This window comes from Daucus carota, chromosome 4 (assembly GCF_001625215.2).
Source record: "Daucus carota subsp. sativus chromosome 4, DH1 v3.0, whole genome shotgun sequence".
In the NCBI taxonomy this organism is placed as follows: Eukaryota; Viridiplantae; Streptophyta; class Magnoliopsida; order Apiales; family Apiaceae; genus Daucus; species Daucus carota.
The window spans coordinates 20,235,211-20,262,938 of NC_030384.2; the positions used below are offsets into that span (position 1 = coordinate 20,235,211).

Genomic DNA, 27,728 nt, shown 5'->3' on the forward strand with positions numbered 1-27,728 from the left:
CAGTGTATTGATTTTGTCAATTTTATAATTAGAGAAATTTAACAAAGTGAGATGAATGACAATTTAGATTGTTTAAACAAGTACGGGCTCACGAGGATGAGTCGAGTGAGACATTTGAGAACAAAATTTTAAATTACTGACCTGGCTGAGTGACCTCGTTAATGAATGACTAATTTAATACATTCTCACCTAGCAAGCGATGAATTTGATACTTATCCAGTATCCTCATCTTATTCACCTGGAACGAGGCAATACGCATGACTTAAATGTGTATAAATTTAGACCTGATGGTGTACACATCTAACTCATGACAAAAGTTGGCAATGATCAGCACAACACATAGTTTTTAATGAACAGAGGGGAGAAATATTACACTGCTTACACATTTTAGAGGACATTGCTAATATACATCGAAGATGGGTTCAGGCCCCGAAAGAGCATTTGCTTCATATGCTTCCGTCAGTATGCAACTCCGTCAGTTTCCCGAGGTGGCCTAGGTTACAAAGTTCAGAACTCAGAGTACGCAAGGTCAGTTTCCCAAGGTGGCTTAGGTTACAAAGTTCAGAATTCAGAGTCTTCTTCCCTAGGTGGCTTAGGTTACAAAGTTCAGAATTCAGAGTATGCTTCCCTAGGTCGCTTAGGTTACAAAGTTAAGAATTCAGAGTATGCAACTCAGTCAGTTCCCAAGGTGACAGGTTACAAAGTTCAGGTCAATTCAGATTACTTTTTCATTCTGCACTGTCACTATGCTTCATCGAAGGAACACGACACCAAAACTGTATGCAACATCAAAGACCCAGGCTTGATGCCTATTCTGGAGCAATTGATGTAGTAAATCAAGTAGAGAAACGTATGCCTGAAAGATAGTGACTGGATGCTTTCGGGGGAGGGTGTTGCAAATTGGAACCTGAAACATTATTATATGGACTCTGGGGGCAACACCACCACCTGAGCTAGTATGAGATCTGAAATGGTCTTTCCATGCCTGTCAATCCTCCGAGAGCAGTTTACACCACCATCTAATATATCCCTAACCACCACATTTAGAGACTTAATTCCCCCAACTTCATAGATTTCAACTGCAATGTGTTCATTGACCCATTTGTCTCTCCTTTCAATATCATCTGTAGTGGGAAAAGATGAAGGATTTACAAGTGTTGAGATAACTTCCTTCACCCATTTTGGAGTTAAAATACTTTTCAGCCTGACAATATCTGGGGGAAAATGTGGGATTATGGAAAAGTTCAGGTTGTTCCCTTTGTCTCCAGCCCTGCTATGGGCGACACTGTATAAAGGAATAGGTTGACCTGATAGGGCAGGAGAGGATAAAATTTCGGATAATGAAAGTTGCTCACTAGATCGAGATATAGTTTCCTTCTGGATTGAGATCGAGATTGAATTCTTTTTGGCATGGTCTTGTTTGAATTCTTGAAGACACGGTATCTGATTATTTAAATTCACTGATATGTTTTCTGCAGCAATTTGCCAATAAACATGCTCCCGACTGACCTGAATGATTAAATAAACATTCCCAGATTCAGTTTGTCTGCACATTATATCATTGTAATGATGATGAGAACGGCTCATGATTGCAATTTCGGTATATAATCAGCAAAGGTTCAACTGTGTAAATAAATAATAGAAAAAAAGATTACCAAAGAGAAATTAGACATCCGTAAGTGGTGTTGGTGTATTTGTTTTTACAGAGAGAGATTATAAGAAGACTCACCAATGCTTTTTCAAGAGAAGACTCTTTCTTATGGCCAATACTGCAGACATGAAGAAACAAGAAGTGTTAAACATTCGGCACTGTATTTAACTATAATCACATAAATTGGCACAGTGCATTATATATATTTCTTATTTGACCGACGAAGTATATCAATTGGGTTACAACATCATTGACTTTCTTTGAAATCTAGCTTGTCTGCCTGTTTATCATTCCTCACTCACAAGGCTAAATCAGTAATTTTATTAAACCCCAATCGAATTAACAGCTTGAATTTTAATGCAAGTGCAAATACTAATTTTAGTTACTAAACTGGCACACTAAGCCTCCAGAAAGTAACTATGATAGTAGTTAGCCTGCATATATGAGCAGAAGCAATTATAGATACAGCAGATTCACATATCCATCATAAATAAGAGAAACAACAGATATCAGACACCGAGATCAAAATTTAATCTAACAGACTAACATATCTTTGAATGTCAAAATATTTTAGCCATTGACATATTACTGAATGTGACACACCTAATGAAAGGAAAAACTAATTTAGATACTAATGTTAAGGCAAATGCAATCATAAGATTCATAATAACACTAATGAGTCTTGTCGGCCACTATTTTTGTACACATATTTTCTTTTTCATTTTCTTATCTTGAAATTGAAATTGATGTTCTGGTTCACTTACAAAATATTATATTTAGTTTTTACTTTTCTTACACTTTTCACTTTTTTTATTATTTATATCTTTTTATATTTAATACTTGTATAATTTTTTATATTATTTACTTTTTACTTATATTATTTATTTTGTCATTTAATACTTGTTGATTTTTATGTCTGACTTTCTATATCAAATTCACAAAAAAAAAATATGTTTACTTTTTTCGGCCACTATCCTTGTACACATATATATTATTTTCATTTTCTTATGCGAAAATTAAAATTGATTTGATGTTTAGTGTACTCACAAAAAAGTTATTTTTATTCTTTCAACTTCTTATACTTTTCACTTTTTTTTATTATTTATATCTTTTTTATATTATTTACTTTTTATATTTAACACTTGTAAAGAAGCTAGTAAAATGTCTTTCTAACTTCTGATGTTTGAGCTCCCGGAAATTACACAAGTGTTAAATATAAAAAATAAATAATATAAAAAAGATAAATAATAAAAAAAGTGAAAAGTATAAGAAGTTGAAAAAATAAAAATAACTTTTTTGTAAGTGCACTAAACATCAAATCAATTTCAATTTTTGGATAAGAAAATGAAAATAGAATATATGTGTACAAGCATAGTGACCGACAAAAGTAAAAAAAAATAAAAATTGTGAACTTGATTTAAAAAGTCAGACATAAAAAATCAAAAAGTATTAAATGTAAAAAATAAATAATATAAGTGAAAAGTAAATAATATAAAAAATTATACAAGTATTAAATATAAAAAGATATAAATAATAAAAAAAGTGAAAAGTGTGAGAAAAGTAAAAACTAAATATAATATTTTGTAAGTTAACTAGAACATCAAATTCAATTTTAAGATAAGAAATGAAATATAAAAGTATGTGTACAAAAATAGTGGCCGGCAACGACAAGACTCATTTGTGTTATGCACAGCTGGCGCTACCACGTCATTCTGTGTAAAAATTATGTAGGGGTTTATGTGCATATAGCTTTACTCTAACATAAAATGTTAAAGCAACATCTATTGAAAATCGGACCTGATGCCACCACCACCAGCTGGCCCATTTGTGTATAAAGCCATAAACTCCTTGGTAAACTGGATAGCATGATCCTCTTGCTTAAACAGCCCATCCATTCTTAATCTAATATCTGAACTTGACCTTTCCAACGCCATTCTATCATCAATGTGACTTGTCTTTAGACTATCCAGTCCAATTATATAGGAAATTATATGGTTGCTAACACCAGGATATATTTCCTCCAACCATGATTTTACCTGATGTAACAAAAGCACTAGTAAGAAATGAACTGTCGTTATGACCATTATGTATTTCTTAATTGCATGACTAAACTAAATAATAGAAGTATAATGTCTGAAGCAAATATACAATGTAGGACGAGAGAATCACCAAAACAATTGCATATAAACAGAAACGCTCAATCACTGTACAACAAATTTAATATACTTGATTATCGCCTTAAGAGCTTAAAAATACCAACTCATCAAGCATATTGAGATATATATATACCACGTACAATACAAACAGTTAATATTATATAGGCTACAGGCTATACCAAAAATTCAGCAGCTCTAGCTCGTTTTATACATTCACATCCCCCATACGAAATCTCTCCCCACCCTTTCCATCCTGAATCCTGAAAAGCAGAACAGTATGACTGGGTAAGCAGAATGGAGATAATAACATGCATATGTAAAAAAAAGGCGACATGGTTTCATATCCTATGTGTCAAAAACAGTAAACCGGATCTTCTAATTTTATTTATACAGGCTGCAAGCCTATTAAATGAAAATATATAGAAAAGGAACTTAGGAACAGGAATTTGAAGAAAGTAACTGGTATGCAGTGATATTAGAAACTGTGGAATTATTATGATGTCAGTTGAATATGTGCATAATATAATATTTGGGCACTAGGATAATGATACTAGAGCAAGTCCAACAATGTCCTATTAGATGCCTTGCAAATATAATAAAATATAATGTCCTAGTGATTCAAGGCATGATTTTGTATATTAACTCCAACAATATGCCTTATAATTGTGCCTTATGATTAATATAATATTATATTTTGAATTACAATTTGAGGGAAGGGAAAAGATGGGAAAGAAGAGATGTATAAAACGGGAGGGAAAGAAATCCGTTTATTAATAGAATTAAAATAGGGCATGCTTAGTGATGCCTTAAAAATGAGGCACTTGATGGATGTCCTAGTGTTTTAAGGCACTACTAGGACATTGTTGGAACACTCATTAATATAAAATGCCTAAAATTCTAGTTTAGGACACTCTTGGGCTTGCTCGGAACTGGAGTTGACCTTAGTTGAACATGTGCATCATAAATTACCTTTGGGACCAACAGAAGGAGCTTGTCAGGTACCAATACAGCCGCTGGTTTGGCTCCAGAGCAAATAACTTTATCTTTTGTTAATGAACAGAATGAAACATCTCGTAATTCTATCACCTGCTTCACATGAAGATAATATATACACTTTGTCTAATGCCTTTCATCTGTATATGAATATGGATAATGATTTAAAAATTATTCTTGAGTGACTAACTTACTACATCTGGGGTAACATAAGCACCCGGATCTCCGACCTCGTAAAGAAGCTGCTCGGCACAGGTGCTAAAATTTAACACCCCACCACTCCCATCTGCTTTTGCTACACATACTTCACCATCATAACCAACTTCAGCAAAAGGAAGTGACAAATCAAGAAGGTCTGAAAAAGGTATATCTCGAAATCTATCTCCTGCAATGAGAACAAACAAACATGTAAAAAAAAAATCACATGCGCAGAGGCCATTATAAGCAACCTGCAGTTTTGTCTCCACTTTTCAAGTCTTTCAGAAAAAATGATGAAAGAAGTTCAAGACATTATTTACCAGGATGCATAAAATATCCTCCTGTGAGCTGACAGCCACACTCAAGCAAGTGACCAGCCAAAGATCCTTGTGCCAGCAGCTGCAACTCGTCCCAGTTCCAACCTAGTTCATAAACCTAATCATTCAATATGTATTACTTCAGAGTTCAGACTGGTTTGGACAAAATCAGTGTACAATTAAAGAAATTAGACATTTGAAAAGGAAATCAACTTCAATCTCTTAACCCTACAATAAAAAATTTGTAGTGAATTATCCTTCTGTGGTTCGACGTTGTCACTCGACAAGCTTAGAACTTGTCAGCGAAGAATAACAACAAAATTCATAACTTCTATACTGTATGAACTATTAACCAAATTTTGACAAAAACTAGGATGTACAATCACATCTGGTATCAGAATAGTTCATTGAATAGTAAAACATAAAACACACACGCTTTGATAAGAAAATGAAATGGACCTCCTTGCGTTGTAAAAACACCACTAAGTTAGTCGAGGCAATTAATGCTCAGTTAATACCATTGGAGCTAAGAATAAAGCAGCATCGGCAACTCGAGAGGTAATTATAACATTTGGTCTGTACTTCTCTAGACACTCAACAATTGGAGCCGCCCCCAGATACACACTAACTCCCTGCACAGGTTAGACAGTACCCTATTACCAAAACCAAAGAGGAGATATAACACACCAAATTTCTGTAACACATATCGAAAGAGAGTCACTAATAATTAATGTGTTACTTAAATAGTATGCAATGTCTTGACAACGTTAGTAAAGACATGCCATCACTATCTATAGAGATGATAATAATGTAAATGACATTGTGATATCTACAGATGACTCTGGGAAGCATGTCACAGAGATGTGTGGATCCAAAAAATTAAGTGTAAGTGCTGAGTTCTTACATCATTAAAAGATTCCATCTGATGATCCACACCTGAATATATATATATGAAAACAATAATACAATAAGCCTTGATGGTATTCCCTATATACATAAAGGAGAAAGAAAAATTACACGTGACGTAAAAACAACAGGTACAAATTACCTTTTTAGTACAAGTACTATGACACTTAAGACCAACTTGAAAGATATATCTCTTTTCAATCCTTTGATAAGCATTTTACCTGCTTTTGAGACCTCAACTTGATAAGCCACACCAACAGTAATACTAATTCCCAATGTGCTTGCTGTTTCTAAAACCTTTTTCTGCGCAGCACACGCATCGTCTGGAATTAAATAATAGATCAAACAGACATCCTTTGACAAACAAAAAACAGCAAAGGAGAATAATGCTCATAAGTAATGTGGCGGTTGTTGTAGATAATATTTAGCTGCTTACTTGCACCCATATTGGTGATTATGCAAACCCCTCTTTCAACTGCTAGGGGCAGTAGCAAATGCATCCACTCTTCAACTGCCAACAGAGACAAATAATCCGGTTCAGAGTCGGATTTGACAATCGAACAGATATAATGACTAGTCCACTAATTATTGCAGTAGCATCAGCTAGTGCACATGTGAAGCACAATTTATTTAAACCAATTATCTAGATCACACTATTAATTTAAACAACTGAAATGCCAATTTCTAGATGCAACGTCGTCCAAAAATAACATAGTAACATACTACGAGGATCATAACCAACACCACCGGACTTGATTGCCTGGTAGCGGTCTAACAAAGTACGCTCTGCTAGGCATTCAAGCACGAGATAATTCAACTCTTCGACGCGTTGCAGTAACCTGAGAGCTGCCAATGGTCGATCACCTCCAAAACCAGCACCGCAGCCAACATAAACCTTGTCCTTGCGCTTTCGAGGATTCACTCTCTGCATTCAACAAAACCTTCAGCCCTTCTTACACACGCAATTCATAAACAGCATATCGTGCAATTAACTAACCTTCCTAACCACACAATTGTGAATCTCTACTTCTTCCGTACCAGAATCCTTTCAATAGCCATTAATACATATAAAACATAACAAATTACAGCAAAATAAAATAATAAACAGCCAGCATCAACAGTATAGATTGATAATTAACAGTAATTGAAGAGGATAATAAGAAGTGATGAGGGATATACATACAGGTGAAGCATGTGAAACGTCCATTTTTACTGTCTTCTTCGGCTGCACTGGTTGATGTTTATCCATCCGTGGGGTGTTTATTGGGTCAAAATTTATACTTCCTCAGTACAAAAACATTGAGCTGACTTCTGCGGAGATTAAGAGAACGATAGCAAAAATGAGTAAATTTGATTGAAAAGTGGATAAAATGATGTCTATCAAAATTTTAAAAATAGATTGAAAAGTGGTTAAAATCGTGTCATCTATCAAAATTTTAAAAATAGATTTGAGAGAGTATAGGAAGTTAGTTAGTATTAGGGTTGAGCATTCGGTCGGGTCGGTTCGGTCCAGAATCGGACCGGACCGAACGGACCGAAGACCGAACTTCTGAAAATTTTTGGATCGGATCGGACCGAAGTTTGTATATGGACCGAACCGGAACCGAACCGAAATAGTTCGGTCGGTCCGGTCCGGTCCGCCAGAACCGAACTTTTTTTGAAAAATTTAAATTAATCTGTGTTATAAAGGAAATATCAAGCATAATTAATGTAAAAAAATGCAGCGACCAACACATGATTTAGAAAGCCAAGTAACATTCAAACACCACTCCAAAATAACATTAAGTTTACAAATTTTAAAAATTAAAACACTGACAATTGACATTAGTCTGCTAGAGTGCTAGTTGATCAAAAATAAAATCACTGCATGTATTAGCCTCTGAGTTCAGCTAGTCGAAACAGCCTTAGCTTCTTCCAGCTCTTTCAATCTTGACTGTGTAATTACTTGTCCTGCCTCCAAGTCTCCAGGTATAGCCGTACAGAGTCGGTGAATATAGATATTAGAAAATATAATATAAGTGTATAAGTATAATATGTTATTTAATATATAAAATAAAAATATTATTTATATTATATATAAAAGTTCGGTCGGTTCGGTTCAGGACCGAAGTTTTTCGATGGGGATCGGACCGGATCGTATTTTATTTCGGTCCGGACCGAAATACCCGAACGGACCGAACTTTTAGAAAATTAGGACCGGACCGGACCGAAATTATTCGGTCCGGTCCGGTTTTTCGGTTTCGGTTCGGTTCTGCTCAGCCCTAGTTAGTATAATACTCCCTTCGTGCCCCTGGTTTATATACATGGAGACATAGACGCAAAGTATAGTTCTATGAGAGCATCTCGGTCATCTCCAACCATACAATATCCTTAGCTAAAATATGAATTTGTATGCCAAATATAAAAAATTTAGCCAACTTGTTAAAAAATATACCACTCCAACCACATCCATTTGTTGTCTATAATTTTAGCTATATGGATGGTTATATTTGTCGATCTGCTACACATCTGTAAGAACTCTATTGGAAAATTACACATCATTTATTACTATATTGAACTGATATATTCTATTTTAACAATCTAAAATATTAATAACTTACTAATTTTAAATTATAGCCAACCAATATAGCCAATAACATTGAAGCACAATGTCTCACAGGTTCGGCAAATTCTACATAATGTCTTACAGGTCCAATTTAGCCAACGATTATAGCCAACCCCGTTATAGATGCTTAACTTATTTTTAAGATTTTTCTTTTCTGAATAAAAGTTTGTATGTTATATTTTTATTCAGAAAAAGAAAATATTGGAAATAAGTTACATAACTATATTTTATAATAGCATTGAAGTGCGTGTCGAGCAGTGAAAAAGAGAGTATAAAATAAAGAAATAGTGAGTGTAATAATGAAAAGTAGTGCTCAAAATTATAAGTCTAAGTTCATTCTTTTTGGGACGTCCAAAAAAAAATAAAGGTCAGTTAAAATGGGACGAATGGAGTATTAATCTTCTTTTGTTTATGCTTATTTTAGGCTTTAAAAAAGGGTGACATTTTGGTTGAATTTAAAAAACGTTTTTTGTTTGCTTACATCCTATTCCCGAGTTTTTTTTCATGCCAATGTAAGTGAAATTGTGAAATTAAATGAACTTTCATTTTCATTTCATTTTTTTTCTTTGACAAAAAATACACTTGCTCGTATCGATATACGCCAATACTCCGAAGAGTTTTTTTCATTCAAAAAAGCTTATCATCTAATTGAAAGACATGAAAATGTCTCCTGAAGTTTAGACAATAAGACCTTAATTTCCAAAAAGAAAACGTCCCAACTTGTAATACCACGCTACCTGAAACAAATACGATTCATTAATAACAAGAAAATATAATAAATTTAATAACTAAAATCAGTATAGTTTATCAAAAGATGGTAAAAGTGAATGAAATGATAAATATAAAAATAATTCGACAAAAAAAGATAATATAAGAAAGAAAACAAGAAAAAAAAATATCTAACCAAAGGGAGACCCTTCGGCTAAATATATAACAAAATAAATAATTACTAAGAATAATTAAGGATAAAAGTATTAAAATATAAAACTGTAATCTTTAAAAAATATCTACAATATTAAGTAACATATTAAATAAAATGTAATAAACAAGCCAACAAAATGGCACCGAATTGCCGTTTATTAGGCCAAAAATATACGCCATCAATCATGGTCACCCATAAATTGTACAAATAAAAGCCATTAATCAAGACTGCAAGTAAATATACACCAGTTAACATATTGCATTAAACTCTAATAAATGAGAATTAAAGCATTTAGAGCATATATAAACAAGCAATTATTCGAGAAAAATAAAATTCAAAGATTAACACCAATCAAGTGAGTCAACTTACCATTTAAAATAGCTAAAATTTAAAACTGCAATAACTACTATTAAAGCCAATTCAATATAATAAAAGAGGGCAAGAAGCTTACTTATTTTACAAAGCAAAGCCTTTAATCATGCAAGAAAATTAATGAATAATAATTTTCAAAATCATACTACCATCTTATCATCACCAACAATCACCATATCTCTTCATGTCACTAACAACAGCGAAGAACAAATTCTAACCTTAGAAGATCATAAAACACAATTGCAAATAAAACTTGTGACTCAAAATCGATAAAAAGACAACATATTAAGCACGTAATATACATAATAAGTTTGACTACACTTCACTAACATTCTCATCAATCAAATAAATCAAAAAAAGACAAAATTATGACATAAAACAACACCTACAACAATTGATAATCGCGCACAAATACTTACTTAAAGAGAAATCCAAATTTTACATCAACACTTTTAAAAACATATAATATTGAATATACTAAGAAAACAAATAATCACATAAACATGTAAATTAAAAATCAGAAAAAGTACACATTTGTTTTTGAATGTCGAAACATGTAGATCCGTAGATGAGCCCTGACACGACGATTAGAATACGTGTGTATCATGTTTGTTGGTAAAGAATCACCAGCACTCCTCTTCCCGTTCCATTATCGTGAAGCACGATCGCATCTGATTGATACGCTGGTTGACAAATACTCATATAGCACCATAAACTCCCCGCCCGAAGATAGAACCACGAACACAAAGATTGATAATCAACTTCCTGAAATTGTTTATGTGCCTGTTACAATTGATAACTATAGAAATGTAGAATAAGAAGTTGCTTTAAGAACATCACAATTCCTCTGAACCAATTCTGAATGTTACGTATAAAAATAATGTTGAATACTAGTTGTTTACATTTTCATTTTCAGTTTTGAAATTAAAGTTTTGGAGTAAAATTATGTTGTAATTACATCTATTTTTACTTGTTTTCGTCCTTCTAAAAAAATTCAGGATCAGAAATAAGGGTGAAAATTGTATAATTTTACTTCCCCTTCACTTGTTTTCCTCTCTATTTATAACTCGCGAGCAGAGCGTTAAAGTGAATAAGTGGATTATTATAAATAATAATTGAATTTGATGTTTAAATTATTAATTGTGTTTGGATAATTTTATTTATAAGTCAATCGATTGTATGAATCTAAATTATAGATTTAAAAAAAATCACATTATCATATTATAAGAAATTTATTTATAAATAAAATTTATTACACATTAAAAATTTAAAAACTTCATAATAAAATGAAAATTAAAAAAAGGCCAAAAGAAGCTAGTATTTCTCGCTTTTAACTTATGGCTTCAAAAGCTTTTGGTTTCAAAAGCCCAGCTTCTTCTATCGAACAATGCACAATAAGTAGGAGCAATACAAGGGCTTAAAAGAAACTTGAACAATGGCCAAAAATGCCCATAATATATATTTATAATTAATTTTTATAAATAGTTATAATGTGAAAATTTTGAATTTGTTACGTAATAATATATAACATGAAAAAATATCAAGAGTTAAATGATAATATGAAAATGTTGATTATTTTATTATTGTCAGAGACGGAACAAAGTTTGAAATTAATACCCTTTACTAATAAGCGAAACTACATTATAATATGGAAAGGTTGTAATACTGACACAACAAATGCAAACTCTCCCTGCACTGTTACTTTAATTTGAAATTATTTTGTTATCAATTTAATTTAAAACTAGAGATGAAAACGCGCTCCGCGCGATTGAAAATCTTTTGAGGCATTTTCTTTGTATATACCCTGTTTTATGTTTTGGAATTTTATAAGGGAGCATAAAGCAGTAGCTCCAGAAGAGCGTTGGTTCTTTATGTTTCCTTTCTTCCATTGTTTAGATTTTAGCTGATGGATGTGCCAGACACGGACAATCCGTAGAGGCAGTAAACTTGAAGAGCAAGAGACATGTGAAGTGGAAACCAAAAATCTGGTAACTAATACAGCAGTAATGAATAAGTCTTGAGAATACCGGAATCAGTAATTTTATATAAATACGAAAGAAAATGGTGAAGCAGAGAATGGCCAGAAAAGATGAAACATTTGAGCCAGATTCCTCAGGAGTGTTGGTTGCTCAAAGCTTGTCCTCCAATTACCTAGAGTCCACAACTCTTTTGGGATCATTTGAAGTTAGAAATGATCTGTATGCAATTAACCTCAAATTGTCCGGCGGCAGTGTCTGTTAGAAAGGAAAACTGAAAAAGTCAGCAGCCTCTCATATCACCAAGATCATGCCATATGTATGTTTCTATATCTTAATCAAAAGTTTGTAGTTGGAACAAAGAACACCTGCTCATATGTTTCCCAGTGGGATACTTGCAAACTAAGACAAAATTGCCGCAAGTAGGAACTGTACATAAATTATGCAATCCTCTAAAGGAGATAATATATTACTAACTACTTGCTGATAACGTCATAGCAGACTTTTAAACGGTAAAGCTTCAGCAGTTGAAGAAAGTGTTTAATCCTAAGATGAATCTGTCATCAAAGCATAAATTGCAAGACCAATCCTTGTATAGAAACATACCGAATTCGACATTTGCATTGAAAATTTGACGCACATTATACAGGATTCAAGTACCTTATATTCATGGAAACAGTTATCCGAAGTAGCCGGGCCTCATTCGACAGTGATGAGTGATCACCCTTAGCAGCCCCCCTAGAAGTCAAATTTCAGGCATAACCAAAAAATACCCGGTGCGAAAATAGACTGAGACAACCAAAAAATGAGAAAAACTAAACTTTAATAACATAAAAAAATCCACCAAAAGGTCTACTATCCAGAGGTCGAAGGAGCTGTGATTTATATGATACCAAGCACAACAGATTTAATAATTTATCTAGGAATATATTTTTTATCCTTTTCCGCTAAAATGACAGTAACTGTTTTATGCACAACTGATTCATATAATTTTGTATTCCTGATCCGAACAGCAGGAAGGCTTGAGTGAATGGAGTAGCTGATATTGCGCAGATCAAATATGACATTAAAGCTTAAGTTTGGCGAAATGAAAACAATCATTAGCATGATTTGATATGAACAAACTGGCAAGAGTATACTATTTGTTGCTGGAATTTTAGGAGTTTACAGCGGTTCCTTTTAAATCAATCCACCATTATTACAATAAGAAAGACAATAATCTCAGACGCACACTAAGCACTGACATATAAGTAGCTTGAGATGCAACATCATCTACCAATTATGTTGCTGAAAACCTCCCTGTAAACAATGTTCTTGATAAGTGTGTGTTCCTTCATCTCCTGATCAGCGTTAACAACCACCAGTCCCTCTCGGCTGCTGGCCCTTGACAATGCCACATATACCTGGCCATGAGTGAATGCCTGATTTGGCAAATAAAGGCCAACATGTTTCAAAGTCTGGCCCTGACTTTTATTTATTGTCATGGCGAAACATGGCGACACTGGCAGTTGTCGCCTATTGAGTTTAAACGGCAACCGTGACTCATTTGGCGCCATTATTATCCTGGGTATAGTAACATTTTTACCTATATTTGTTCCAGATATGATGTCAGCTCGAATTGACCATTTACCTAAGCAAGTGACAATCAACCGCGTGCCATTACAAAGACCCTCAGATTGGTTAAGATTTCTAAGGAGCATGATGGGCAATCCCTCTTTAAGTCGGATATCATGATTTGGGATGCCGCTAAATTTCAACTTATTTAGAAACTCTGATGGGTACAAGATGTCATCATCGTCATTTTTAATGCTTGCCTTACATACACTGTCGGAGCTTAGATATGTCCTCCCATCTCCTGGCATCATGTTCATTAGGTAGCCATTTAACTCATGAACCACGTCATTTTTTGGTGTAAGTATAGCACGCTCTTTAAGGTATTCTCGATTCATGTAATTTTGCAGGAGTGCCGGGTAGATGGCATCAATGATATCCTCCATTGGCTCAATTCCTGTTGGTCTGCATAGGTCTGTAGGCAATCTAATAGTTTCTTGTTCAGCATCCTCGTACAGAGTACCATCCCCAATCTGTAGCAACCATTTATCAAATAACGCTATCCTTTTAGCCTCTTCCGGGTCCAAACCTTCTCGATGCAGCCTCATATTCTGTTTAAGCTCGTAAGTTTCAAAGTACGGCCACAAATATGATGAATTAAGTGAGGCCTGAACTATGTCATCTCGGTCGCCTTTTGGGATAACAGGTAAAATTTGACGGTAGTCTCCACCACACACGATTGTGATCCCTCCAAATGGCCTTGCTCGACTGTCTTCATACCTAGTACAAAGTATATCTCTTAAACTCTTGTCGAGGGCTTCAAATGCGTATTTGTTAGCCATAGGTGCCTCGTCCCAAATAATGAGAGCTGTTTTTTGAAGTAGTTTGGCCAGCTGTGTACCATGCTTAATTTCGCATGTAGATTCTTCAGAAAGATTTAATGGAATACGGAAGCGAGAGTGTGCTGTTCGACCATTTGGCATGAGCAAAGCTGCTATTGCTGTTGTTGCAACAGGAAGCACTATCATTGATTCTGATCTGAATTTAGAAATAATTGTATTCCATAAGAAGGTTTTACCGGTCCCACCATGGCCACTTATGAAAAACAATTTACCTTGATCATGCTCCACAGAATGAACAATCGAGTCATATGCCTCCTTTTGGTAAATATTTAATTTACCTAATAATTTCCCGTGCAGTGCTTTCAACGCCACTCGATCATAATCTAGCTCCTCGTTAAACAATCTATTCCCCGTATCTCTTGTAAGTGATGAATCTAGCTGTGGCATCCCATCTATATCTTTTATACTTTTTCCTAACTTTTGCATAAGCTCCTCGATCTCAAGCAATGTATAAGTTTCAATCTGTTGTGGCGTTAGCTGGAGTTCAGGCACCCTGAATCTCTTCCTCTGCAACAATAGAATGTCTTCCGAGAGTGTGCCTGAATGTGTTATCCAAAGTTGCCTAACATCAGAAACTTGACAATGTATGAGAATTGTGACAAAGAGATTGCGTAGCTCATTTCCGGTGGCCCAAACTGCAGCCTCAGATAAGCAATCCGTCCATTCCTTATCATCGTCTAGCAATCCTAGAGCATAGCATGCTGCCTTGTAATTTGGATAAGTCACTCCATTTACAGTGCGTATACTTTCAAAAGAAGTGCTCCCTTTGACAAAATTAAGAAGCATGCGCATGTAAAAGCGTTCCCCACTTGCAGGATGTGCGAAATATATTCTACCAACTACAACACCTTTTTTCCTCCTAGTCCATATTTTATCCTTAGCATTCCAAACCCATTCCCTCGGAAATTCAGAGTAAGTAAGACTGCGTGCATCCTCGTGACGCTTATTTGTCTCCAACCATTCAGTGAACTTGGTCTTGGCCACACCAGGAACACTGAGAACATTTTCCACACATTTATCTTCTTCGAACACCACGGTATGCTCGCCGGGCAAGTGAAAGGGTAGTCTTTCAACTGCCGGATACCTGTAATTAATGCTGAACTGAAATATCCTCCAACAGGCCTCATTTGCTGATATATATCTACAATCAAGATATGTTTTAATCTCATCCTTTTCTTCAATATTTTCCACAACTGCGGTTGCTCTATCGGGACCCTTATTGATATACTTGAACAAATATTTTATAGATCTTGCACTATTGCAGAGTTCAACATTGATATGAGCATCAAATTTGACAAGCAAATTTCTGTTGTAAGGCACCACATACCGATTATCTAATAGTGTATTTCCTTTCTGCACCTGAATGCCGGTATTCCTTCTCCTGTAAATTGGAAATCCATCCTCCCCGATTGTGGTGCGCTCAGTAAACTTTTTAGGAAAATGTTTGGAACATTTTCCTTGAAACATACAAGGAGAGCTTTTGTTTGCCTGACCACATGGCCCATGGAGCATTGACCTCTTCACTGCGTTGTAGGCTTCAGGGTCAGTATTAGGATCTGGTATTTCCGCACTAATTATTGTGTCTATATAATCGGCCGAAGGGTTCTTCATCGATGGATGCAAGAACAGAAGTATGTGCGCATGAGGGAGGCCCCGTTTTTGGAACTCAATAGTGTACATACCTGCAGCAATATTGCGAGACAATCGAAAAGGAAAAAGAGTTAATATTGCAGGACAATCCAAAAAAGAAAGAGCTAATATTGTGAGACAATCCCTAAAAAAAAGAGTTAATATTGTGAGATAATCCACAAAAAAAAGAGTTAATATTATCAGACCATTAAAAAAGGATCATAGGTTGTTCTGTTAATTTCAGGAACCGGAAGAGCTAAGAAACTTACATGCCATTATTATGCCAAATGGTTGTTCCTTTTTGAGATACTGAATTAGTTCTTGCAACTTGATCTGAAAAACCCGGCAGACAACATCGATTCTGTTAGGGTCATCTCTTTGTCCTATCATGTTTAGCATGTCATTTATTTCTGGCCACTTTGGGTTACACGTAAATGTGATAAATAAATCAGGGTATCCAATCCATCGACATATTGCCATTGCATCCTGATAATTCTGAGCTCTGTATCGTGGTCCTCCGGTATGTGAAGATGGCAAAATAATTGATTTTCCAATTATTGAACAATCTGAATCCCCGCGCTGCACAGCATCCATCAGTCCTGAGTAAAGCTCTGTCCGCAGCTCTTTCTGATGAGTTTGTATCCATCTAAACCTCTCCTGCTCAACTGCCATGTAGGCATCAACCATATATTGTTGAAGGAGCCTACCTGCTTGAAGGAGAGCATGACCCTCGTTGAGCCTTTGCTGGAACCTGAAGCAGTAGTACTGGCACATTGATAGTTGCTGCCTTTTATAAGTCCGGGAGCCTTTATCTTCTAACGGTATCCCAAGTCTGTAGCCATCCTCACCGTGAGGGTGAATTAACGGATAGACCATAGCCATGTAGCTCGGGTGCAACTCATTAATGTGTGTAACCCCTTTAGCACGGTGACGCACAATAATATCGCGCTCAAATTTTTTTTTAGAGAGATCACCTACTATTAAACCAGCTACCTCGGACACACTTGGTATGTTGTACTGTCTTCCATCAGTGGATCTGGTTTCTGGCATACGCAAGTGGAAAGTAGTTGTTGGTTGTGCCTTGAACATGTCTCTTGCCCTTCTAAAAGATTTGACCAGATTGTTGTGTTGATCTAGCATTTGAGTTAAATCCTGGACAATGCTGTGGTCAATTTTGTCCGCCTTCTTGAGTGTGCTTATTCTATTATTAACCTCATGATCAGTGTCATATATGTATAGCTGTGCGAATTGTGGTTTCTTTCCTGTTGGTGGGAGCAATGAGCTCGTGTTGTGATAAACCTGGCCACCGGCACGAAAGACATAAGGACCTTTGCTTTTGTTAATTAGTTTATCAACCTGGACACCCAATGATGCGAATGCAAACATGGAGTTGTAAGGCCTGATATTGCGTCGAAATTCATTTCCCCGCTGTCCAGATTCTGGGCCTAGAAGATGTTTGAGCACAGGTGGTGGTTCTTTCAGGAGTGGTAATTTGACACGGCCTTCCATGCAACAAAATGTGAATTGGGGGTTCGAGGTTTGCTTGTTTCTTCTGGTGCGTTCCTCAAACCATAGTATCGCATGACAATGCTTGCATGTGTGGGTAGGACGGCCTAAATATGATGTGCCTGTGCATGAAACTGCAACATGTGAGGAATGAAACCATATCAGCAATAGGCCCCTTTTTTTTTCTTAATAATTTATGTGGCGATGAAGTGAGATCTAATATATGATAACTTACCTGAACCTGTAGGTATATTTGCAGTGGATTTGTTTCCGTCTTCGACATCAATCAAGAGGGATCTGCCAGTGACACATTTAGCTGTGGTGGGCACTCTTTGTTGGCTGCCCTGTGGATCTATAATCAATCACATGACCAAACACATATTAGTCATATATGCTGAAGTATTATGAAATTAAAGCGTAGAAGGATGACCTCTGATAACGTAGTGGTAAAAACCAAAAAGTACTCACACTTTAACACCGGCATATTATTTTACCAAATAAACCAGGGACTTCCTAATCAAATATTTGCCAAATATTACAATTATACATAAAAATATCGATAACCTAATCCTGAACCATGTAGTTAGGTAGATATGAATCAAAATATTAGAAGAAATCAAGCAAATTAATGACCAAATAAAGCAAGGCCCGGCCATGTATATGTCAGAATATACAAAATGTATGTAACTTTTACCATTACATATTACTGTTTGCAGAGTGTTGATATGTACATGGTGCATGGGTCACTGAAAAGAAAACTACATAAAATGCAATTTCCTAACTGTGCGTAAAAGTACCTGTTTGTAGATGAATGGCATGTGCAAGTGGTTTCCTGGCCTGTCCAAGATTTATTGCCAAGGCAACATCACTTGCTCCATTTTTGTCAACACTGGAAGGCGTGGCAGGTGTAAAAGACACATCACTGTTAATGAATGATAATGTTGTTGAGGAGTAAATTGTCCTGGGGGTATCTTGCATTAGAATGTGCAAACTTTGCAGAACAGAGGAGGCTACTTGTTGGTGTTCGCCTCTCTGCAGCCGTCTACCTAGCATAATAAGCCTCCGTCTCATTCGAGAATGCTTTGCTATTTTTTTTTTCAGCTTGGCCAGGAACATATAGTTGTTGCAGTGTTCATTTACAGAAGTGCGACGTTTTAGCTGAAGTTTAAGAGCTCTTGCCCGGCGCGCCTGTACAGATAGGCAACGCCTGAACCATGGGGGCTCCATGTGGACCTCAGGAGGCAACAAATCGTTTTCAGACTGTTCCATTTCTTGCCCTGCAAATTAAACGTGGCTAGTTATATATGTTCTGAAGAAAGCATTCTAATTTCAGGGCTTGGAAGGGTATGTAATTAGGGAGACAACCTGCTTGTCTGACTTGGCATACCAGGAGCAATATTTGTAATGCAATCGAAGAAAGGAAGACTAAAAGCCTGCAGTTAGCAGAATAGAAACATTCATATCTGTCATATGATGGGTTTTATGCTAATTTTTAGTTTTTTATTTTATGATGTCGGGGACACACAGTTTATATTATGTAAGATTTAATATTAAGTAATTATTATCATATATATAAGCTTAAAAATTTGATAATGTTAATGTTAAAATTATATTGGATAAGACTGAAAAGATTTGTTCAAGATTGATGGTTCACAGAATGAAATTTTCTCCTGAAAAGTAAGCCTCAACAATTTTCTCCCTATCCATTGTTCTGCCTCCACTTAATATATTAATCAGATATTTTATACGAGTAAAAAAACAATATTGAGGCACTAAACTCATAATATTGATATAAAAAATACTTAAGTTGATATTTATTTTTTGCAAAATTTGTTTGGAGGCAAATACGAAATATAAGTATATATATGAATAGGTTTTTGACCAACTGGTTAGAGATTTTTTGTTGTCGAAATGGAGGCATAATAATAATTTTCAAAATTATTTCAGTATTTTTCACTAAAAACTTCATGTGAAGTTGTTGCATAAATATATGAATATATTATTCTTGCGATAAACAGTAATCATTTTTGTAACAGACTCGTAGCATCAATATTAAAAAGCCATTGTCCAATATTTATTTGTTTAAAAGCTTCTTCTAAAATAAATACGAGATACAGGAATATGTAATCTGTCGAGTAGTATTATATATCTTATATTCAGAGGATCAAATTTTTTCTCTATCAAGTTGAAGGCACAATTTTTCCTCTGTATATCTACTTTTTCTTCCTATGTTAAATTAAATTTAGTGTCACCTAACATATTAATCAGGTTTTTCACAAATAAATAATCTAGGCCACAAATAATATTTCAAGCTGAAATACTAAAATAATATACAACAAAGATAAATATGCGCAAAACAATAACCAAAAAGAGCTGGTTCTTGTATTCATTCAATGTCTAGACAGCAGACTTGCATGCAATTCATTACTAAGAATTTGTTCATAATCTAGTCAAAAAGAGTTGCAAGCTTGCAAGCAAGAAAGAGATAGAACTTCTGAAAATGTAAGTACGTTCTCAGCACTTAGATGTCAAGATCACATTGTTATTGGGCTTCATTGAGTTCCTGGCTTCCATCTTCACCAAGTTCCTGGGATGCATCTTCTTCACAGGAGGATCGCTTCCTTTTCTTTTTATCCTCGGTTGTCAGCACAGTATTGCTACTAGTTGCAGGGCCTGACTGACAAGCATTTTCCTGGATGATAGGATTAAGAAATTAATAGCTAAAGACTTGCGAGGTGTCAACATAAATCATAAAACTAATCTGAAAAGGTATGTGCTATGAATGTTTGTAAAGATTGGAGGGTGACACAGGCATTCATGGGAGTGTGAAGTAAGCACACTCACTTTTCTAGCCTCTTTTTGTGCATACACAGCCTCTAATCCCTCCACTGGGGTGAAAACTGTCGAGACTCTGTAATCCTGGAGACCCTCAATCAAATTATACTTGTCCAGTTTGAGCTTGAAGACCAATTCTTTGCCTAACAGGGTATTCAGCTCTTTGGGAACTGAGTCATCACCAGGCTTCATTTTTCCTAGCAGCTTCTTCGCTGATGTGTCTAGCAAATTTTCGGCAGGATAATTGAACATGACCACAGTTGTAGTACCAGTACGATCCTGTACCTCAGCTTTGACACGATACCTGGATAGAAAGGTGTAAGCAAGAGTATAATTTACCAAACAAAACGAAGAGTCATCCCTCTAAACTTGGCTAATCATATTAATCTGTGATGCCTCACAATTTAATAATCACATCCAATGAAGCAACCTTAGTTAGCTCGCATGTATTAAATATGTTAGGAAAGTCCTAGGAAGCATAATAGATATATATAAACTTCAATGAGATTCAACCGGTTCCAGGAGACAAAAAGAGGAGGTGCAATATTAATATTTGATGCCTTACAGAGCGAGAGGGTATTCTAGTGTCCCACAAGAACGACAGACATAAACCCCATTTTCGAATTCAGCTTTTTTCACACATGATCTGCAAGCAATATAGTACCAGCCCTGGCCAGAATTTATGCCTGTTATCGTCGCCTTCAAGGTGACAACAGATTCCTGCGAGAGTTCCAATTTTATAGTGAATCTAGGGTCCAGGGCATAGTACTTGACAGTTGTAAGTCAAAAGAAGTGTTCATATATACCTTCATCTCTCCTGCGCCAGTAGCCTTCACAAGTGCATCCACAGTCATACGGTTGATAAACATTTCTTCCTCAGGGGTTAACTTTGCAGCAGAGGTGCCCTGAATAGGTTTAGCTTGAATTGAGAGCGCGGAAAATCGCTCCTTTATGGAGGTAACGTGGTCAACCTCTGGGTTTATGTAGACCTTGCTAGCGCTAGTTGTAGAAAAAGTGAGTGAACCTGACACATTTAAGCTAATTGTTTCAGGCACATTGTTTGTTAAATAACACATAATATTAGAAGCTACCCACAAATTCGGAAAGCCATAATAGGGAGCACATCATAACCCAAACCTTGACGAAAGCGTTTAACTGTCACTGAAGAGACCACGATAACATAAGGGCCGGAATCCTGTGTGTACAAGGCAGGATCAAATTCTTCCCCAAGTTTTCCCCAGAGAGTGACTGTGCTATTGACCGAACTAATAAAAGATCAATGGTCATTAATATATGAGGATGAATAACATCAGAGATATTGAAATTGAGTTTGAATTTTTGTTTCACAGAAAAGTGTATGAACGCAGCCAGTGAGATGAGAAAATGTTGAAAAAAGCCGACTTACTAGTCTGTTAAAATCTGGATATCCCTTTTTTTGGAGCCGCTCCTAACAGTTTCAATCCCCTCAAAACCAGTAAAGCAACCTACAATATCTGTATAGCCACAACCCCAAAATGCTCCTCAGGCATATTGAAAAAACCGAGAGTTATATGACAAAACAAAGGGAAGAGTTGTGCACTTGAAAAAGTTAGTCATTTGACGTGGCAAATTCAAAAAAGCACGCATTAATAGGGTCTGCACCTGGAAATATTAAAATTTTAATCTTTTTCAAAACAGACCATAAGGAGGTTTATATTCCGAGTTTATATAAATGGGATAGTTTGGACTACAGAGTGCAATAGCACGAAGAGGGAAAGTAACCTATCCTAAATAACAACAAAAACTGAAAACGAAGAGATTATGAAGTAAGTGAAATCAAGGGCACTAAAGCTGGCATTAGTTTCAGGCAGAAACTATAAATCATGCAATCAACTCAACAGAACTCAGTCAAACCGGTGCCATTATTTTGAGCAAGAAATTATAAATTATGCAATCAACTCAACAGAATTAACTCAAACCGGACACTAAGCCACAGCTGTTGTGAATCTTACATATATACGTATAAAAGAAGAGGAGCAACCTCAACGTTGGCAATTTATAAAATTTATAAAATGGCCGGGAACACTTAAAAAAGGAAAATAGTGTGATACCTGAGAGGACAGTTGGGTCATTAGCTCGACTTTGCAGCACAGTCTGATTCACAAATTCAAAGCCATATCGCCCGATGCTAACATCACTCTCCTGCAATTCTTGGACAGCAGTTGTTGCGAGAAAAAGGAGTTTGACATCGCTTGCAAGAGGCCTGTACGGGTACATGTTTGTTGTGACCTTCAAATTCCTGAGGCTATATACCCTCCCCTCAAGCACACGATCCGCATAGCGAGGAACCAAATGCTTGCGCACAGAAGCATGCATAAGATTCTCCTGAGGATTCGAAAAAGAAGATACGGAGTGAACAAATATGTAGAAGTAACGATAGGTACTAATTTTTTTGGCAAAGAACTGACCTTCTCATCAATGAGTATCATATCAAGGCTTATCAAATTCCCGTCCTTCGTGTTGACTGACTCCCATTTTCTACAAACACGGACCTTGATCATCCAATCTTCTGTATGGTCATCTAGTCTTATATTTTATATAAAGGAGGTTCCTCAGAGCTGACGTGGCACGCTCCACAGCTCTCCTTCACTGTTTCACGCTCCCTGGCCCTCTTCCGTCATTCCTCTCCAAGACTATATTATATGTGCCTTTAATTTAATTTAAAAGGTTCCTCAGAGCTGACGTGGCACGCTCCACAGCTCTCCTTCACTGTTTCACGCTCCCTGGCCCTCTTCCGTCATTCCTCTCCAAGACTATATTATATGTGCCTTTAATTTAATTTAAATTTAAATTATAAGATTGAGTTATTTCGTATGAAAATATGTACACGGTAGATAAGAGGGGTGGAGTTTTTAGGGTGGGGAGTTGAAGAGCCTGTGCAGTTACCACCATTCCGGTAACGGCTGACCTATCGGCTGCCCAGCTGAGATGCTATAAATTATCACATCTCGCGCTAATGGCTCTACCTGGATTCGCTGCTCATTTGCGTTTGCAAAGAACGAGGTTTGCTCCGGTATGTTATTCCATCAATTCGGTCGGTTGATTGCTTGTGCAACTGCATTTCAAATAGAAAGAAGCAGGTCAGGAGCCATAAACAAAGAGACATAGTTGTGCACAAGCAATCAACCGACCGAATTGATGGAATAACATACCGGAGCAAACCTCGTTCTTTGCAAACGCAAATGAGCAGCGAATCCAGGTAGAGCCATTAGCGCGAGATGTGATAATTTATAGCATCTCAGCTGGGCAGCCGATAGGTCAGCCGTTACCGGAATGGTGGTAACTGCACAGGCTCTTCAACTCCCCACCCTAAAAACTCCACCCCTCTTATCTACCGTGTACATATTTTCATACGAAATAACTCAATCTTATAATTTAAATTTAAATTAAATTAAAGGCACATATAATATAGTCTTGGAGAGGAATGACGGAAGAGGGCCAGGGAGCGTGAAACAGTGAAGGAGAGCTGTGGAGCGTGCCACGTCAGCTCTGAGGAACCTTTTAAATTAAATTAAAGGCACATATAATATAGTCTTGGAGAGGAATGACGGAAGAGGGCCAGGGAGCGTGAAACAGTGAAGGAGAGCTGTGGAGCGTGCCACGTCAGCTCTGAGGAACCTCCTTTATATAAAATATAAGATTCTTTTAGATTTCTGTACTAAATTGTCAAATAACTATTGAAAACAACTATCACTGCTGGATTAATAAGAACTTCACCTCACATTGCACATAATATATTTATTAGACTTCTAAATATTTATGAATTAAAAAATTTAAATTTATTTAAGGATTAAAAAACTTACAATCCAATCTATATTTTATCACTCCTGGATATTTTTTTCATCTCTTTCAAAATCATAATAATATAATGATTTTATTAAAATCAAATCTTTTATTCTGTAATAAATTCTTATCATGACATGTAATAATTTTAAGAAAATTCAAAATTTAAAGCATGATCAGGTGACAATAGAATATTTTACACCTAAACAGAAAGTAGCAAAATCATAATTGACCTTATCACATAATAGCCATTGTTATACTAGCGTTCAGACACCCTAATCGCATAAACTGAGACTGGAGAAGTGGCACCCCAGCTATCTATATGCCAGATAACAACTATAAACATGCCAAAAGTGTAAAGCCGTAACGGATGAACAATCTTTGGCTGTGAAAGGTGAGCTTTTGCGATAATTACCACCACCGGCAAAGATTTAACGGGGGCTTTTCCGAATTCCTAAAAGTCTCAATAAAACCATTATTAACAAATCCAACATCGAATAACTCCAAACATAATTAAAAAAAATAACAAAATACTCCAAAAGGATTCTGCAAAAAAAAAAAACTCCAAAAGGAGAGACAAAACAACCACTTCAAAACGAGAGACACACGAACACCTAAAAAATAAGGTTTTATTCAAAGAAAATCAATGAAAATGAAAGAAAACAAAGCGGTTGGGGTTTTCCACCGTAGAAAAACTAGTGGAAACCCGTCGACTAACTTGAAAAAAGACGAAGATAAAGGACCAGAGGCGGCTCTCCAAACCCTAACTTTCGATAGAGGGTGCACATGATGTTTAATGTAAATAAATTTATTAAGAAAATGATAATATAATCAAATAAAAAATATTATAACTATAATAAATTAAAAAATGAAATTATTTAATTCCGTGCTTGGCACAGGTCATAAGAGCAAGTTTAAGAGTGGCCTAATTGATGTCCTTGATCAAAATCTAAGGCATTTGAAGCAAATGAGTGCTCCAACAATGTCCTAGTGGTGCCTCTATGAGTGTCCAAGTAGAAGCCTTAAATATATAATAAAAATATAATGTCCAAGTGATTAAGGACACTATACACATACATCTACTCCAAAAACATACCTTATCTTCATGGCCTAATATTAAAATATTAATATATTTGAATGCAACTATATTTAAGACAAGTGTGAAAAGGTGTGAAAAAGGTGGGAAGTGAATATTTTATGGATTAAAATTGTTTAGGACAAGTGTGATAGTGCCTTATTAATGAGGCACATGTTGTGTGTTCTAGTGTTTTAAGGCACCACCAGGACACTCTTGGATTAAATTTTTGTCCCAAAAGCCTTAAATTTTACTCTAGGACACTATTTTAGGACACACTAGAACATCTAACAAAAGCCTTTCTGAGGCAGCACTATACATGTCCTAACCATTTCTATCAAAAAGAGCATCTCCAGTAGTATCCCAAGTAGGTTCCCTAAATATACAATAAACATTTCAAATTCTAAAAAATAGGGATCCTATATTGATTGACAACTCCAACAGTAATCTCTATATGTTATTTGACAATGCAAACAGTAAGTTAGATTGTGAAGAGGGGGGGGGGGGGTTGAATACATTCCACAAAAATTTTGAACTAATTTTCTTTAACAGATTATATTCAATACACATGACATAATTAACTCTAAACAAAAATTAAAGAAGAACAAGGATCTTAAAAATTTCAGGTGGATTGTTTGATCCACCTGAGAGATTTTTATATTAAGAACCTTCCAAGCAAAATGCTTAGCTGCTTACAAAAGAATGAAGAGCAGAAGCTTACAATTACTTACTTGTTATCTCTACTGCTTTGCTCTTCAGTTCTCAATGTTTGGATACATTGAAATGAAAATTAAAATGTGAATACATACTAATACAAACTAAGGTAGCTTGTAAAAGAATAGTCATACACCTTTTCTAGCAATTATATATATATAGAATTTCTTGGACTTGATAGTACATTTGGCAGCTTGAAATTCTTGTTGTTTTTCCAGAAATGGTAGGCTTCGAGGTTCTCAATATTTGACTAAACGGCTTTTAGTTTAGCTTCCAAAACTGGTGCAACACCTTTCACATCAACCCATGTGCTTTTTGTCCTTTACTTGACTTGTAGCTGTCAATTGGTAGTCATCAACTGCTAGAAGAATTCAGCCGTTGACAGTTCTTGAGTTCTCAGTGTTTAGATACATTGAAATGAAAATTACAATGTGAATATATACCAATACAAACTAGGGTAGCCTGTAAAAGCGTAGTCCTACACCTTTTTTAGCAATTATAAATATAGAATTTCTCGGACTTGATAGTACATTTGGCAGCTTGAAATTCTTGTTGTTTTTCCAGAAATGGTAGGTTTCGAGGTTCTTAATATTTGACTAAACTGCTTTTAGTTTAGCTTCAAAAACTGGTGCATCACATTTCACATCAACCCATGTGCTTTTTGTCCTTTACTTGACTTGTAGCTGTCAATTGGTAGTCATCAACTGCTAGAAGAATTCAGCCCTTGATAGTATTTAAGTTACCGATTGATAGCATATCTTGATTAGCCATTAATAAGATTGATGTAGCAGTTGATAGCTTGTTTATTTAGCCATCGATGCTTTTTGACTAGCCATTGATCTTCACTTCACTTGAATAGATTACATGACTTCAAATATTTACAATTATGTATCCCTATCTATTCATCCATTGATAGAACAACTGTTAATCTAAAGATCATAGAATTTATCTATCAACTGCTAAGGTACTACTGTTTTGTCGCAGCACCGCATCAGCAGTTGATGGGTAAGTTGATCAACTGCTTCTACATAAGTATGCTAGCCGTTGATCAGCTACAATAAAAATTTCTCTAAGTACAAAATTGAAGTAACTTTGTAACATCAAGCATCACATATTCCTAACACTATTTGTGTTCCCTGTTATTATATACTATTAAATTCAATTTCTTTTAACAAAAAGATAATAAGAAAAAAATGGGAAAGAGTGTCCAAAAAGTGAGAGTTGAATATTTAATCATTAAAAACAAATAACAAATGAGTTAGGTTTTACCTATTTATGAGGAATGAAAAGTGGATTCTAAAATTTAGGGAATGGGTAGGGACTCTGCAGGAGAATTTTTATCCATATTTCTCAAAATTTTAGCTTTGGACAAGGTATAGGTAATCTGCCGGAGATACTCTAAAATTTAGCTTTCTCTCATTTCAACACATTTCTCTCCTCTCTCCTTTTCATTTTCCTCCAACAATAATTCAAATATATTTTTATTTTAATAATAAGGGATAATAATAAGACATATTGTTGAAATTGATATATTAAGATGATATCCTGCTAAATCACTGGCACACTAATTTTTATTATATTTAAAAGTCACTTGTTAG

At 35.5% G+C, this 27,728-nt stretch overlaps 3 protein-coding genes across 7 annotated transcripts; all 3 read right to left on the minus strand.

The window, feature by feature from the left end:
• Positions 1 to 195: 195 nt before the first annotated feature.
• On the minus strand, positions 196 to 7,579 carry LOC108219343 (uncharacterized). 5 transcript variants are annotated; one of them, XM_064092246.1, is made up of 14 exons: positions 7,405 to 7,579; positions 7,219 to 7,266; positions 7,061 to 7,146; positions 6,658 to 6,732; positions 6,443 to 6,544; positions 6,220 to 6,302; positions 5,834 to 5,947; positions 5,319 to 5,433; positions 4,995 to 5,185; positions 4,777 to 4,896; positions 3,987 to 4,067; positions 3,449 to 3,687; positions 1,730 to 1,769; positions 196 to 1,509 (listed from the first exon to the last, which is right to left on the minus strand). In XM_064092246.1, exons 3-14 carry the CDS (start codon positions 7,110 to 7,112, stop codon positions 919 to 921), a joined length of 1,803 nt encoding a protein of 600 aa, XP_063948316.1. In that variant the 5' UTR covers positions 7,113 to 7,146; positions 7,219 to 7,266; positions 7,405 to 7,579; the 3' UTR covers positions 196 to 918. The 5 variants fall into 5 exon arrangements, with proteins under 5 accessions (XP_063948316.1, XP_063948314.1, XP_063948315.1 ...); XM_064092244.1 differs by having other exon boundaries at positions 6,945 to 7,146; XM_064092245.1 differs by having other exon boundaries at positions 6,220 to 6,251; positions 6,945 to 7,146; positions 7,405 to 7,577.
• Positions 7,580 to 13,364: 5,785 nt separating this feature from the next.
• On the minus strand, positions 13,365 to 18,953 carry LOC108216987 (uncharacterized). Its single transcript, XM_064092084.1, has 5 exons — positions 18,482 to 18,953; positions 17,920 to 18,036; positions 16,448 to 17,818; positions 13,898 to 16,231; positions 13,365 to 13,816 (listed from the first exon to the last, which is right to left on the minus strand). Exons 1-5 carry the CDS (start codon positions 18,951 to 18,953, stop codon positions 13,365 to 13,367), a joined length of 4,746 nt encoding a protein of 1,581 aa, XP_063948154.1.
• Positions 18,954 to 20,226: 1,273 nt separating this feature from the next.
• Positions 20,227 to 23,767, minus strand: LOC108216988 (replication factor A protein 1-like). The gene is made up of 10 exons (XM_017389842.2): positions 23,711 to 23,767; positions 23,525 to 23,613; positions 22,967 to 23,084; positions 22,610 to 22,883; positions 21,925 to 22,012; positions 21,657 to 21,784; positions 21,326 to 21,543; positions 21,085 to 21,239; positions 20,529 to 20,823; positions 20,227 to 20,376 (listed from the first exon to the last, which is right to left on the minus strand). Exons 1-10 carry the CDS (start codon positions 23,765 to 23,767, stop codon positions 20,227 to 20,229), a joined length of 1,572 nt encoding a protein of 523 aa, XP_017245331.2.
• Positions 23,768 to 27,728: the final 3,961 nt, after the last annotated feature.